The sequence below is a fragment of the Coffea arabica genome, chromosome 10e (genome assembly GCF_036785885.1).
Source record: "Coffea arabica cultivar ET-39 chromosome 10e, Coffea Arabica ET-39 HiFi, whole genome shotgun sequence".
Lineage (NCBI taxonomy): Eukaryota > Viridiplantae > Streptophyta > Magnoliopsida > Gentianales > Rubiaceae > Coffea > Coffea arabica.
In genome coordinates this window covers 12,762,354-12,778,465 of record NC_092328.1, presented here as the reverse complement: position 1 = coordinate 12,778,465, position 16,112 = coordinate 12,762,354, and the positions used below count along the sequence as shown (strand labels likewise).

The 16,112-nt window shown below is 41.8% G+C and overlaps 1 protein-coding gene across 1 annotated transcript; it reads right to left on the bottom strand.

The window, feature by feature from the left end:
* Positions 1-12,574: 12,574 nt before the first annotated feature.
* LOC140015110 (uncharacterized) lies at positions 12,575-15,134 on the bottom strand. The gene is made up of 2 exons (XM_072066996.1): positions 14,534-15,134; positions 12,575-13,974 (listed from the first exon to the last, which is right to left on the bottom strand). Exons 1-2 carry the CDS (start codon positions 15,132-15,134, stop codon positions 12,575-12,577), a joined length of 2,001 nt encoding a protein of 666 aa, XP_071923097.1.
* Positions 15,135-16,112: the final 978 nt, after the last annotated feature.

Genomic DNA, 16,112 nt, shown 5'->3' with positions numbered 1-16,112 from the left:
CAATCCAATGCTTGTAGCTCAAAATATTGTCAAAATATCACAAGGTGTCAAAGTTGTGAAACTTCCTTTCTTTTGTTCTTGCTTGCATTTCATCTTTGCACTTCGTGTCTTCTTTAAACTACTTCAAATCATCAATAATCATCCAAATATGTTCTCAATTCACTCCCTTTGATAATTGAATCATTAAACCTACAAAAACATGAAATTTGCACCATTAAAATCCATAGAAATGCAATTTTTACACTTTAAACCACAAAATATATATTTTCACTAGAAACTTAGGGCCTATTTGGAACCCAAGTTTTTTGGCTAGTTTGTTTGCTACTAGTTTTTTAATAATTTTAGCTACAGGAACCCAAAAAAACTTATCAAATTTTTTAATCTACACACTTCAAAAATATCTAATACACAAAAAACTTTCTCTTTTCTTCTTCTTTCTCCCCCACCCCAATCCACCACACCTTCATCGCCGGCCACCACCTCCGCCGCCGTTTCCGGCGCCGGCCACCTATTCTGGCGCCGGGGTTCCCTTTTTTTTTTTCCTTCCTTTCTCCCTCCCTCTCTCCTTCCCTCCCCTCTCCCCCTCTTCTTCCCCTCCCCTCCCTGGCCACCCTCCCCCTTCCCGAGACTAGATCGTATCCCCTCTCCCCCTCCCCTCCCACGACCAGATCCACCCTCCCCCTTCCCACGACCAGATCGCATCCCCTCTCCCCCTCTTCTCCCCCTCTCCTCCCTGGCCACCCTCTGGTCACGCGACCAGATTGGGCAAAGGGGGAGAGGGAGATGGAAAAGAGGGGGAGAGAAAAAACAAAAAAAAAATTGAAAAGGGCTTGGGTGCCGGTTCTCTAGCTTCGGGAGGGAGGGGGGAGGGTGAAGGGGAGTAGAGAGGGAGAGGGGAGCAGAGAGGGAGAAGAGGGGAAGAGAAAAAGAAAAAAAAAATTTGGGCGTGCAGGCTGCTGCTTCTTGTGGGAGATAGAGGTGGCGGGGAAGGGAAGAGGGAGGGGGAAGGAAGAAGAAGAAGAAGAAGAGAGGAAAGAAAAAGAAAAAGGAAAGAAAGAGAAAAAGAAAGAAAAGAAAAAAAAATGGGTAGGGCCATGGCTGCTGGGGAGGCAGAGGTAACGGCGGAGGGAAGGGGGAGGGGGAAGGAAGAAGAAGAAGAAGAGAGGAAAGAAAAGAAAAAGGAAAGAAAGAAAAAGAAAAAGAAAAAGAAAGAGAAAAAAAAAAGGAAAAAAAGTTTTTCATCTTAAAAAATTTTTCCAAAAACTTATACAGTACACTACAGTAAAGTTTTAGACAAACTTCCAAAAAACTTAGGTTCCAAACGGGGCCTTAGTTACTTAGCTATAAAAGTAGTTAAAACACACCAAAACTAACTAATAAAACACACTTAAAACGCGTAAAATATGCACTTATCACTTAGAATTCTCTCAAAAGCACTTCTTAGTTCAAGAGGGTTTGTCTTACTTTGTGCAAGAGTCTATGACAAACAAATTTCATCTTATCCTAAAGGATATTTGTCCAAGATTATTGCACGTTATACCGGACAAATAAAGCCTAAAGGAGAGTGATATTCTATCATGATTTGAAGCCAATTCTTGTCACAATATTCGCCAGTTCCTTGTGATACTCCCAACAATCTTTAGGCTTTATTTTGTACTCTACAATGGCTGGTACCTTGAAAGAGTTGGCATCCAACATTGTCAATGTCGCGCCCCACTTTTTGAATGAATGTGTGGTGTGTGTAGTGTGGTGTGAACGTGTGCAAAATGAAAATAAAGGCCATGGGACTTGATAAAGCGACGGTTTGGCCATATAAAGTTCAAAAAGGGTTTTTTTGAAAAATGGAGTCGCCACTTGGTATAGAGTTAGGGTGTACCAAGTCACCCAAAAATGATTTTTGTTTTTGAATGAAAAAAGTAAATAAACCCTTTTAGAGAACTTTTGGGTCTACGTAACCAAAAGAGGGATCGGGGGTCACATTTGACGAAGGGGAAGGCAAGGATAAAAATCCAAAGCACCCCTTCGACCTAGCCAAGGCTAGTTGCGTGACTTAAACCAATTTTTCCTAATTTTTCTACCCAAGGTATGTATCGCGTGTTGGATATGTCTATATGAATGCAAAAACCTAGACCTAGGGGGACATGGGGGAAATTTCTCTTCAAAGGTTGAGTGGTGCCAATCACATTAATTGTGAAGCCCAATAATGATCCTTTGGAGAGGTCACACGTAATCCTAAATGACGTAAAAATGAGTGGAATGCATGCCATGTGAAAGTGTGAGTTTGTGTGAAGTGAGAAAAATGATAAAAGTAATAAGATATAAGTGGAGGTGTGCAAATGTCTTTGCAAGGTAAAGTAAGTAAAGAATAATAAGGTGAAAAATGCCATAAGGTGCATGTGTGAAGTGAGAATGTAGAAAGTAGTGTGAAAGTAGTGTGAAGTGAGAATGTAGAAAGAGGAATGGAATATAAAGTAAGTGATATTGAATGAATGAAATGCATGAATCCTATGGGAATGCAAGCAAAACGGGTACGGGGACTCTTAACTTTGTGACTTGATTTTTCCTTTGATAGAGGGAATATAAGCGTGCTAAGGCTTAGAAAAAGCCACACTCGTCTATATCCTATATTTAAGGGGACTCTTCAGGCAAATGTACCCTAACTAGCATGAGATGCAAGACCTAAAGTGAGGGGAAAGGGGAATCGAGGAGCATGCCAGATGATAAAACTAAGGAAAAATGCATGATATGTAGTGAACAGGCAAATAATGCATTAATGAATGGGGATGACCTATTGGGTCTAGCGTTGGACTAGCCCTTTCTATGAATTCCTAATGAAATAATGAGCCACAACTAGCATTGGACTAGTATGGTGACATACATTCATCCATTCCATTCATTCATGGCTATGAAAGCAAGTAGACATGCCAAAACACTCGTAAACACGTAACACGTAACACTTAGCATGCTCGACTAGATGCAAGAGCCTAATAAAGCAATTAAACATGTAGCAACAAAAACAAGCAACCAAGGGGAAGGGGAAATGGACCAGATGCTCTCCAAGCCCTATCTATTACAAGCCAAGAGGTGTACACATACCCCATAATGAATAACTTAAAGAGCCTAATAAAGCAATTAAGCAAGCAACCAAGGGGAAGGGGAAATGGACCAGATGCTCTCCGAGCCCTATCTATTACAAGCCAAGAGGTGTACACATACCCCGTAAAAACATAAAGGGGAAGGGGTAAATGGACCAAATTGCTCGCCAAGCCCTATCTATTACAAGCCAAGAGGTGTACACATACCCCATAAAACTTAAATAAAAGTAAAGTAAGTAAATGCATGCAAGGAGGTAAGGAAAGCGAAGTAGACAGGCATATTCACATAACACATAAGATCACATAGGAGAGACAAAAAGGGATAAAAGAAATTGTACCTCCCCCCGTGTGTAATGCTAGTAAGGTGAACAAGACTCAACTTGGGCTATGGTCACTAAAGAAGGAGCTAATTTGGGCTAAAACCATTCAAAGGAAAGGATTAATGCACCAATATAATGATAAAAGACAAATATGACAATCGAAATCCATCAAACATCGAATCCGTCCTCACTTTGCAACTTAGAAATGATCAAATAAAAAAACAAATTAGACCAACCAATCATCTAAACCATCTCAACATGCAATCAAATAATGCACGGTTACCAAGAAAAAGAGATTATCAACCAAGTCCTAAGGTAAACACTCCTAATGATTCACTTATAAATATTAACAACCCCTCAAGTCCGATTAATTATTATAGAATTTCAAGGGCCCAAGATCAAATACGGGTCAATGAGTGGTTTCACTTGCATTTTAGAATCCCTAAAGCAGCCATTAATCAATCAAACCGAAATTAATTAAAACGTTTTAAAAACCTTAAAGGTCCCAGAGCAAGACAAAGGTCAAGCAACAAATTTGTTTAAGAAAATTAAAGAAAATAGGCAAACATAAGCTCATGTAGACATAAGGTTCACAAAATCATGCATTAAGTACCACCTAAACAAATGAAAACAAACAAGCAATCGAGTTGAAAGATTGAGGCTACCAAGGACTCAAATGCGAACATTAACCAAACACTCAAGCTTATCAAACACTTCTAGGCACTTCAAAATCCAAAAGCAAAGAAAAAGTCAAGTAATGGCTTGAAATCCAACTATTCTAAGATCTATTTGCAAAAATTAGAACTTAATTGAGCCTTTATAATATTGCTGCAAAAATTCAGGGACCCAATTGATTGATTTTCAAAGCTTATGGGCCTTAAAGGGATTAGATAGAAGCCAAGGGGTTGGAGTGCAATTATTTTAGAACACTTTACATGCAAGTTTCATGCAACCACGTAAAGAATGCTTCTGCAAAATTTTCGACCATGTTGCCTGCAATACTTATGTTCATTTTAATGCCATTTTCATCCAGACCAAGTTAGTATTTTATCCTAACATCAAATGTCTTGATTCCAAAACAACAAAACATAACAATCAACGTCCAAAACAAGCCAAAGGAGAAAAAGAAAAGCGGATGAATGGAAGCATACAATTTTCTGAAAAATTTTCTGGTATTGCTCCTATCCATTCTATCATGCAAATAAGTTCATCAAACAGCAAATTTCCCCTCATTCATCCTCAATTAAACACGCAACTTCACTGAAGGGTTGGAACAAAGAAATAGAGTTGACCATTAGGGGAAAAAAAAACTAACAGCCATAGAAGGAACAAAAATGCAGCAAAACCTTTTGTAATTCAGCACTTTGCAAAATCCAGCTCTCAAACGTTATTCAAACCCAAACAAAACCCCCATACAATCCCTTCACTTTGCCACATGAAACTTGTAGACTTAAAACTCCAAGAACCGGACAAAAGGCATGCAGATTAAGTGTAAAAACTCGAAGAGCAGCTACGGAAGAGAAAACGGAACAGAAAATGCAATTCCTTTTGTTCTTTGCTGCGGAACTTTCTGCAGCTATGGGTTCACGTAAATTAAAGGCAGAAACATTGCATTGGACTCCCCATTCATCTACCAAACATCAATCTCAGTAGTGAGGAAACAAAAGAAAAATAGCAAAGAAAGCATCAACGCCCACTTAAAATTTTGAACCCAGAAAAATCTGTTTCTGCAATTATTTCAGTCCAAACCCAATCTACTCATGCGTAAGAAGAAAAAAGAAAACTCAGACAAGCTTCACAACAGCCCATCCACAATCACATGACTCTCATAACATTGCCCCAAAGCCAGATAACCTGACCGTGTTGCCAATCACAGAAGTGCAGAAAAAGAAAAAACAAAACTCGCGGCAAAACAAAAGCTAGCATCGCAGCAAAGTTTCAACCTTTCTGGCATGATTTTATAAGCTATGGGCAGAAAACAAATGAAAGGCGTTACCTTTATCCCTTTCCAGAGGAAAGAACAGAATCTGGGATGATGAATAGGGCGTCCTTGCTCAGCCCAAAAAGCTTTATCTTCCTCGGCTGTCAACGCTCTTCTTCTGGTTCGCAGTACTCGTATTTCTTGATGAATCGAAGATGATGATGGTGACGCTGGGGCTCCTCCTCCTTGCTGCGCCGCCCCTCTCTAGTTCTCCCTTGGCCCTCCAACCTCGCGGCCCTCAACTCTCTCGAAGCTCTCAAACTCTCAGCCGCCCAGTCCTCTCTTTGTTTTCTTTCAAAAACCCTCAGCCCGTAACCTCTCCAAAACCTCCGTAACCCTTTTTCTTGTTTTCTGCTCTCCGCCGCCCACTTAAACCCTCCTTCAAAGCTCTAACCTTTTGCACAGCCCTCTATTTTCTCTCTTTCTCTCACAGACCTCAGCCCGTAGGTTTCTTTTCTTGAGCCGCCCATCCCCAAATTTTCTCTCGGCTCTTTTCTTTTTCCTTTGCTGTTTTCTGTCTCCCCCCGACCCTCTCTCTCTCTTCGTGGGTTTTTTTTTTCTTGCGGCTGTGGCTTCCTTTCCTTTTATAGGAGGCCAGCCAACCCTAAAACCTTGAACCTCTTCCATATTTTGCAGCTAAGGGCTGCCCGAGGTCCTCCCTTGCAAGCTGCAAAAACGCAGCTTGCAAGTCGCGTTTTTTTTTTTTTAAAAATAATAAGTACAAAATTGATAAAATATAAATAATAATAATAACAAATTTTAAAAACCAGGTAATAACAATAATAATACTAATAATGATGAAAACAATTAAAAAAACTAACAACTAAAAACAACAAAAAATGGCCATTTTTCAATCTTTTTCTACATTTTCCCTTTTTCATTTTCATTCATTTTTCCTTCTTTTTTTCTCTTTTTCTAAATGAACCAAATAAAAGATAAATGAAGTAGAGATGACTAAAATAGATAAATAAAATCAAAATAAAACAAAAACTCTATTTTTCTTTTTCCTCGATTTTCTCTTAATGCTATGCTAAAATGGCTGACAAATAAAAATAGAACAAACAAAAAATGAATAGTAAATGAATAAATAATAAAACACCAAAAATTTGGTGTCTACAGTTTGCCCCTCTTTGTCTGAGTTTTGAAAAAACTTGAGACAAAGAAGTAGACACCAAATACTTACCTGTGTTATTCGGCTGCGAATTACTCAAACGATGGGGACTGACCCCTGACAGGAAATTTAAACGGGACTGACCCGAACAGGAATTTAAACGGGACTGACCCGAACAGAATTTAAACGGGACTGACCCGAGCAAAAATTTAAACGGAACTGACCCGAATTTAAACGGGACTGACCCGAACAGGAATTTAAACGGGACTGACCCGAACAGGAATTTAAACGGGACTGGCCCGAACAGGAATTTAAACGGGACAGGAATTTAAACGGGACTGACCCGAACATGAATTTAAACGGGACTGACCCGAACAGGAATTTAAACGGGACTGACCCGAACAGGAATTTAAACGGGACTGACCCGAACAGGAATTTAAACGGGACAGGAATTTAAACGGGACTGACCCGAACAGAAATTTAAACGGGACTGACCCGAACATGAATTTAAACGGGACTGACCCGAACAGGAATTTAAACGGGACTGACCCGAACAGGAATTTAAACGGGACTTCACTGGGGAAGTTTGAATAATGAATTGAGTCTTTACCTGGGAGTATTTCAACCTTTGGTACCAAGAGGGAGGTTTAGCTAAAACAATAGCTGATGTTGTTCCTTGTGATCATTTCGTCTTTGATTACTGAGGAGTTGTTTCTGACATTGATTTCGGTGTGAAGAGGAGAGTGGTTGTTCTCATTTGTAAATGTAAGGTTCCTGCAAGAAAAGAAGAAATAATGGACTTGCCACCATCATCTGATCCGGTTTGCCTTGAGAATCGTGTAAACATGAGTCTTATGACGCTTTTGCCTCTATTCCGCGGCGTCTAGTTTAGCCGAACTTGTAATTTCGAAACCTTCTGATTTTCTGAGACTGATGAAGTACGTCTTCATTACGTCACCAAATCCATGTAACCTTGTTGTACTTTACCCATTTTAACAGATGATTGATTCTTGCACAAACCCTGGGGTTATCATCCATTCAAATCCAATGGTGCAAGAATGATGCATGAAAATTAGTCATACAAGAAACAATAATATGTGCAAGATGATTTCCTATGTCAGGCAAAGATGATCATGCAAAAGAATGTAGTCAAACCAATAGCAATTGAACGCAAATAGTCAAGAGAAATCAAGAAATTTATAAAGATACATTTTGCAAAAGAATATTTATGAAGAAAAATACAAAACTTGGCCAACGAATATCATATTCGAGACTTTGGACATATTTGCTTCGGAATTCGATACCGGCAGAAGTGTCACAATCATGAGGGAAAGCCCAAGCGGAACAGGTCACCAGCTATTCCTTCTCGTGCATGTCTCATTGAGAAAACCTACCTTGGCGCCCTTTCGGGTTTTCACCAAGGTTGCCCCCACCCTTTTTGTTTTGTTGTTTCTTTTTTTTTTTTTTTTTTTTCTTTTTTTTTTTTTTTTTTTTTTTTTTTTTTTAAAAAAAAGCGCCCTTTCGGGTTTTCGCCTAAAGAACAATGAAACATCTTGGCCATGATCGACTCAAAAATATGAATGAAAGATTTCAGGTATCAGTAAAATGCACTTCCCTTGTAAGATTAGGCGAAAGCATTATGGACATCATTTGCCAGTTGACTATCAAATTTCCTAATAGAAATGCACCAAGCGACGAAAGCCAGGACTTTGGGTTTTGTGATGAGGTCAGGTGGGGTGTTTCCAAAAAAGTTGAAGCTTGAAAGCAAATTCGATGCCAGGGGTAAAATAAACTGAGATTGCCCTATTTTGGAATCATTTCCGATTTTGAACGAAACCGAGGAAAATTTGCCCCAGTTTGATCGGATTTTCACTCTTTGCATTTTTCATTGCATTTTCCTCACTTTTGCATTTTTCTTTAAAAATTAAATTTGCCCCAGTGTGGGGTTCTTTTTCTTTTCTTCATCTTTCTTTCAAAATAAAAATTTTGCCCCAGTGTGGGGTTTGCAATTCTCAGGGGTTATCAAACGAAAATTTTGTCAATTCTGATGGCTCAAAGGGGACAAGTAGGGATAAAATGCTTTAAGTGTAAAAGAAGATGGCCTGACTTGCATTTCATCATTTGCATGAATTTCTAAAGAAAATTTGAATGATCAAATGAAAAACTTTCTGCACATGTCTGAGTTGATGAGTTGAGGGAATGCTCGTCCATCCATTTCTGCTAAGATAAGTGCTCCGCCAGGTAATGCCTTTTGGACAATGAACGGCCCTTGCCAGTTTGGAGCGAATTTGCCCTTAGCTTCATCTTGCATTGGCAAAATTCGCTTTAACACTTTGTCACCTTCTTCAAATGCACGCCGATGGACCTTTTTGTTGTAAGCCCGGGCCACACGCTTTTGATAACACTGACCATGACAAATAGCATTGAATCGCCTTTCATCGATCGACGTCAATTGTTCATGGCGCTGCTTTATCCAATCAGCCTCCTCCAATTTAGCCTCCATAAGGATCCGCAACGAAGGAATTTCAACTTCGGCTGGTAATACAGCTTCCATTCCATACATCAGTGAATATGGCGTTGCCCCAGTCGATGTCCGGATAGAAGTCCGATACGCCATTAGTGCATAGGGCAACTTTTCATGCCAATCGCGATGCCTTTCAGTCATTTTGCGGATAATCTTCTTCAAATTCTTATTCGCGGCTTCTACAGCTCCGTTCATTTGAGGCCTATAAATGGCGGAGTTGCGGTGTCTGATTTTGAATTGCTCGCATAGTCCATCCACCATGTCATTGTTCAGATTTTTGGCATTGTCAGTGATAAGCGTTTCGGGCACCCCAAAGCGACAGATGATGTGATCTCTCAAGAAATTGGCAACTACCTTCTTCGTCACATGTTTGAATGACTCCGCTTCAACCCACTTGGTGAAGTACTCGATTGTCACCAATATAAATCGATGTCCATTCGAGGCGGGTGGATCAATTGTACCAATCACGTCCATACCCCACATTGAACAGGGCCACGGGGCGATCATACTATGCAATTCAGTGGGTGGAGCGTGTATAACGTCACCGTGCATTTGACATTTTATACATCGTCGGACAAAATCTATACAATCACGCTCCATAGTAAGCCAGAAGTACCCGGTTCTCATGATTTTCTTTGCTAGCAAGTGGCCATTCATGTGAGGTCCGCAAACGCCACTATGTACTTTCTTCATCATATACTGAGCTTCATCTTCATCAATGCACCTTAAGAGGTTCAAATCTGAGGTTCTTTTATACAAGACTTCTCCACTCAAGAAAAATTTTGAAACCATTCTACGCAGAAAGCTCTTGTCCTTGGTACTAGCATGCAGGGGGTAAGATCCAGTTTTGAGAAACTCCTTAATATCATTATACCAAGGAACATTGTCAGAAGGCTTATCTACAGCCCAACAGTGGGCAGGCTTGTCTTGAAATTGAATCTGGATTGGTTCGATCTTCAACTCATCTGGATACTGGATCATAGAAGCTAAAGTGGCCAAAGCATCGGCAAACGCATTTCGGGCTCGTGGGAGATGTCTGAACTCCAAATTTTGAAATTGCTTGGCCAGAGTGAGCAAACTACAATGGTAGGGCAAAATCTTTGAATCTTTGGTCATCCACTGCTTCAAGGTTTGGTGCACGAGCAAATCTGAATCACTGAAAGCTACCAACTCCTTGATCTCCATTTCTAAAGCCATTTTGAGACCAAAAATGCAGGCTTCATATTCAGCCATGTTGTTGGTACAAGCAAATTGCAATTTGGCAGCGGCAGGGTAGTGTTTTCCTTCGGGCGAAACCAGAACAGCTCCAATTCCAGCTCCTAGAGGATTTGAAGCTCCGTCGAAGAAAAGCCTCCATTCAGGGCTCTGCTCACTTATATCGTCCGTGGCGCCTACAAATAAGATCTTTTCATCAGGGAAATAGGTGTGAAGTGGCTGATAATCATTGTCCCTTGGATTTTCCGCCAGATGATCAGCTATAGCTTGCCCCTTGACGGCCTTCTGTGAAGTGAAAACAATATCGAACTCTGAGAGAATTATCTGCCATTTAGCTAGACGTCCAGTTAGCATCGGCTTCTCCAGGAGATACTTCAAAGGATCGGATCGGGAAATAAGATAAGTGGTATGGCTCAACAGATAGTGTCTCAGCTTTTGAGCTGCCCAGGCCAATGCACAGCAGCTTTTCTCAATGAACGAATAATTAGCCTCGTACTGCGTAAACTTCTTGCTTATATAGTAAATAGCTTGCTCCTTCCTTCTAGAGTCATCGTGTTGCCCGAGGACACAACCAACCGCTCCGTCGAGCACAGATAAGTACATGATCAATGGTCGGCCCGGTTTGGGTGGCACCAGGACCGGAGGCTGCAGCAAATAATCTTTAATTTTGTCAAAAACTTGTTGGCACTCTTCATTCCAGTACAACGGCACATTCTTTCTCAATAATTTGAACAACGGCTCGCATGTGGCCGTTAACTGGGCAATGAATCTCCCAATAAAATTGATCTTCCCTAAAAAGCTTTTCACGTCCTTCTGAGTTTTTGGCACTGGCATATCTCGAATCGCCTTGATTTTTGCTGGATCTATCTCTATGCCTCTCTTGCTCACGATGAAACCCAACAATTTACCAGCTGGTGCCCCAAAGGCGCATTTCGCAGGATTTAACTTCAAATTGTATTTTCGCAGCCTTTCAAATAGCTTCCTCAAATCATCCAAGTGGTCCTCCGCCCTTTTAGACTTGATTATGATGTCATCCACGTAGACCTCCATCTCTCGGTGGATCATATCATGAAATAGGGTAGTCATGGTTCTTTGATAGGTAGCTCCAGCATTCTTTAGACCAAACGGCATCACCCGATAGCAAAACGTGCCCCAAGGGGTGATAAAGGCGGTCTTTTCTCTATCCTCTTCCGCCATCAAAATCTGGTGATATCCAGCAAAGCAATCACAGAAGGATTCAATCTCATGCCCAGCGGTATTGTCCAGGAGAATGTGAATATTCGGCAGTGGAAAATCATCTTTAGGACTGGCTTTATTGAGGTCTCTATAATCAACACAAACTCGCACCTCTCCATTCTTTTTTGGAACAGGGACTGGATTCGAAAGCCAAATAGGGTAATGGGAAACAATGATAATGTTGGTTTGGAGTTGTTTTTTAATTTGTTCTTTTATTTTGAGGCTCATATCTGGTTTGAATTTTCGGGGTTTTTGTTTCACGGGTGCAAAAGTAGGGTCGGTGGGCAACGTATGCACTACCACATCAGTTGAAATGCCAGTCATATCATCATAGGACCATGCGAATACATCCTGGAACATAATCAAAAATTCAAGCATCTCCTTTTTCTGCCCCTCATTCAAATGAATACTAATTTGCACTTCCTTAACTTCATCTTTAGTGCCAATGTTAACCTTTTCTGTTTCTTCCAAGTTCAGTTTTGGTTTCTCCTCATATTGCTCAAGATCCTTTGCAAAAGAATCGAATACCTCTTCATTATCACTCTCGCTTTGGAGTTCGGATTCACAGACCTCCAAATCGTGAGTGATATAGAGATTGCCATTATCGAATTCCAGAATTGTGATATCCAAAGGATCAAATAATTTTATTTTTGGCCATCGAAACTCCTTCCGAACGGGCAGAAACTCGGCTGTCCAATTGGGAATTGACCCTTCGGGGATGTCAGGAAATTCAGCTTTGTCTGGAAAACTATCTTCAAATGTTGCCCCAATGAACAATTGGGCCAAACTAGCTTCAATTTCATCAACTGGGTTAATTTCCGACATGATCACCTCGGCTGGTCGTGGGAAAGTATAATGCAGTGGTGGAATGTCAAGAGCCCCTTGCCTTCCTTCTTTCTCCGCTTTCTTGCGTTCCTTCATCTCTCTGATGTCCTTGGCAGTCGGTCGGAAACCCAAACCAAATGAATCCTTTTTCTCCACAATCTCCACTGGCTTCAGAATTCCTTGCAAATCTCGTCCCAGCCCTTTGTCAAATTCATAGCCTCCACGGATCATTTCTTTGGCCATCATGACACTGGCCTTTGGTAAAGCTCACTCCTCGTTTGTGATCCAACTTACAGAGACGATGTCAGCCGTGCTATGAGGAGTCATGGTGACATTGCGGCTTCCATCCTCTTTTGACCCAGAATCGGTGATTACAAGGCAATCCTCTTCGGCAAATATAGTTATCAGCTTGTCATTTACTACAAACTTCAGCAACTGATGTAATGAAGAAGGCACAGCCCCAGACTTATGAATCCACGGCCTTCCAAGTAGAACATTGTAAACACTAAGAAAGTGCATGACTTGGCAGGTTATTTGAAATTGGTCGGGCCCTATCTCGACGACTAAATCCACTTTTCCTATTGGCTCTCTTTGCGCTCCATCAAAACCTCGAATTATAGTCCCTGAAGGCCTCAGCTTTATGTCTTGCAACCCTAGCTTTTCCAAGGTGCTCCAAGGACAGATATTAAGTGCAGAGCCATTGTCAATCAATACTTTCGGCAGCATTTTCCCATTGCACCTCACAACTATGTATAGGGCCTTGTTATGTCCAATACCCTCCACCGGCAATTCATCGTCAGAAAAAGTAATTTGTTTGGTAAATAACACACTTCCAACCACATGCGAGAAATTATCAACTGAAATATCCCTAGGGATTTGAGCTCTAGTCAATACTTCGATCAACGCGTCCCTATGCATATCTGATGAAAAGAGCAGGTCCAACATGGATATCTGAGCAGGTGACTTGCTTAGCTTCTCGATTACATTGTATTCGCTTCTCTGGAGCCTTTTAAGAAAATCCAAAGCCTCTTTCTCGGTGATTGTTGGTTTAGCAGGCGGCTCGGAATTATTTGCTTGTATCGGAATGGTAGTTTCAAACGGACCGGCAGTCTTCCCCGATCTGGTAACCACTGACACCTCCTTCTTTGCAATTGACTTCTCCCCAATCTGTATGACGGGTTCATCGTAATTCCATGGCACTTGTTGCAGACTTAAAACAGGCTCTTGCTTCGGGAATTCAATGACTACGGGCTCCAAAACCTCCCTCTCAGCTGGCGTGAGATCCAAGATAAAAGGCTTTTCATCCTCTTCGAATGGCAATTCTATGACAAATGGCTGGTCTGTGATCCCAAATACTTCAGCTTCCCTCGCCAATTTCTTGACTTGTTCCACATACTCTGCATCGTCCAGAATGACCCCAACGATATTAGCGTGCTCCGGCAAGGGGTTTCTATTTACGTTCGGTCCTTGTGCCTCCCTTTTCCTAATTACAATCTCTCCGGCTTCAATCATGTCTTGAACTTTATGTTTGAGAGCCTTGCAATCCAAAGTGGAATGCCCGGGTGTCCCTGAGTGATAAGCACAAACAGCTTGCGGGTTATACCAGGCGGGCATGCCATACGGATAGGTAGGAGGGGGTACCATACCAATTTTTCTCCGGCCTTTAACTGGTCATACAATTGGTCTAAAGGCTTACCTAAATTGGTCAATGTACGGCTAGGGGGTCGGTTGTAAAGTTCAGTAGGTTGAGGATGGTTGTAATCAGGTCTATTCGGTGGAGGAAATCTTGGGTTATACGGTGGGCGAGGTCGGTTTTGGGGTGGATTTGGTTGAGAGATTTGAAAAGGAACTGAAGGTGGGTTAGGATAGCTTGGGCGAGGTCGAGGGTGGTGGATATTGGTAGTATATACATGGTGTGGGTTTGGATAATAAGGGTAATATGGTTGGTAGGTTGGATTGTGTTGATATCGGGGTCTGGGTGAAGGGTTTTGATTCCATATGAAGGCAGCTTCCCCCCCTTCTTTTTAAGTTGCGGGTTCTTCCCACTACTCCCTTGCCCTTGCAAAGCTTCCACTTGCGATTTCAGGGCAGAGACGTTGACAATTTTTCCGGCTCTCACAAAGTCATCAAACTCCTCGAGTTTATTTACAATTGCAGCAAACGAACATCCGGTCATACGAAAAATCTCTTCGAAATATGGAGGATCATGCGCCTTTATGAATGTGCGAATAATTTCATCCTCAGTCATCGGAGGTTCCACCTTAGCAGCTACCTTTCTCCATCTTTTGGCGTATGTCTTGTGATCCTCAGATGGTTGCCTCTTTGTGCCCTCCAAAGTAGTCCGGGTCGGTGCCAATTCACAGTTATACTCATACTGTCTGATAAAAGCATTGGACAGATCGAGCCAGGTTTTCACCTCCTCCAGCTTTAAATTTGAATACCAATCAAGGGCATCGCCTTCTAAACTCTCCGGGAATAACCTTAACGGCAAGTTCTCATCATCCACTGGTCTACCCAACTTGTTAGCGAACAAACGCAAGTGCGTCTTTGGGTTGCCCGTACCGTCATATTTGTTGAACTTCGGGGTCTTGAACCCCACCGGCAGTTGCACGTTTGGAAATAGGCACAGATCATCGTAATCTAACACCCCTTGTTTGCTTAACCCTTGGCTCTTGCGGATGAACTCATCGAAACGGTCCAACCGCTTAAGTAACTTCAGATCAATTGGGGCAGATGACTCTCCCATTTCTGGCTTGTTTTGAAAAACGTGCTCCGGCACAACGGGCTCTGCAGTAGTTTGATAAAAGGCGTGTGGATCTGGAGGCATGTTTGGACCACCTTGGCCACCTTGGGTTTGAAATCCCTGCCCATAGAGAGGATAGAACGGAGGATTTTGAGTGTAAGCATATTGCGGGTTGACAATTCCCTCAAATGTAGTTTGAATTGGAGGAATAACAAAAGGTAACGTGGTTTGAATTGGCGGAATAACAAATGGTTCGGATTGTGGTTGTCTGACGGGCGGAGACTCGGGTTGCACTCCGCTACTAACGAGCTCGTCGATCAATTTCTTTTGGGCGGCCATTTCAGATGCCATCTCCCCAAATTTGGTGAGCAATTCGGTCAACTGAACCCCGGGACTTGCGATCTCCGGCTGGGTCGTTGCAACGGTCTTTTCCGATGACTCTTGCTGGGTACTCATGTCTACACGATTCCTTTGGGCCTTACTTCGGGATCGCGTTATGATGGGGCTTCGTCGAGAAGCTATGGTTAAATGTTACCTGAAAGTACGAAATGACGTGCTTTTAGATTTAGCCTTGGCTTAGCCCCTTTTTAGCAAAAAATAAAACAAAGAAAAAGAAAAAGACGAGAGTTAGTAGATGTTCCAAAAATTCGGATGCATGTCCTACGGGGGGAACCCTTTTGTGCCAAGGGTAGGCCTAGCATGATGCAAACCTTCGGCGTAAAATCCCTTTTTCAAACCTGTGAGTGAATATAGAAGCAGGAATTCTCATTAAAATATGGACAAACTCAGTCCTTCTTTACAATTTCATTGATGGTTCGACCAACCATTCTTACAAAGTCTTCATGTCTAGCTAGTTTAGTGTGTTGGGACTCCCTAGAACTCCCGATGCTAAGTTTCCGAATTTCATCTTGGATTTTGTCAAATGCACTCAATGCCTTTTCTAAGTTCTCGGTCTTTTTGGCCTCTTTCTTCAATTGTGAGCGGGCGTCTTCCAATGCTTGATCGGCTACCATGATCTGCAACTGACGATTCTCCAACTCTTTCTTCAACTTTTCATTCTGC

Bases quoted from the DNA above. Each gene is read 5' to 3' on its own strand.
- LOC140015110 (XM_072066996.1), bottom strand. From the start codon at position 15,134: ATGCCTCCAGATCCACACGCCTTTTATCAAACTACTGCAGAGCCCGTT. The intron at 13,975-14,533 runs GCACATTCATAA...TTGTATGACCAG, and splicing joins GACTGAGGATGAAATTATTC to TTAAAGGCCGGAGAAAAATT.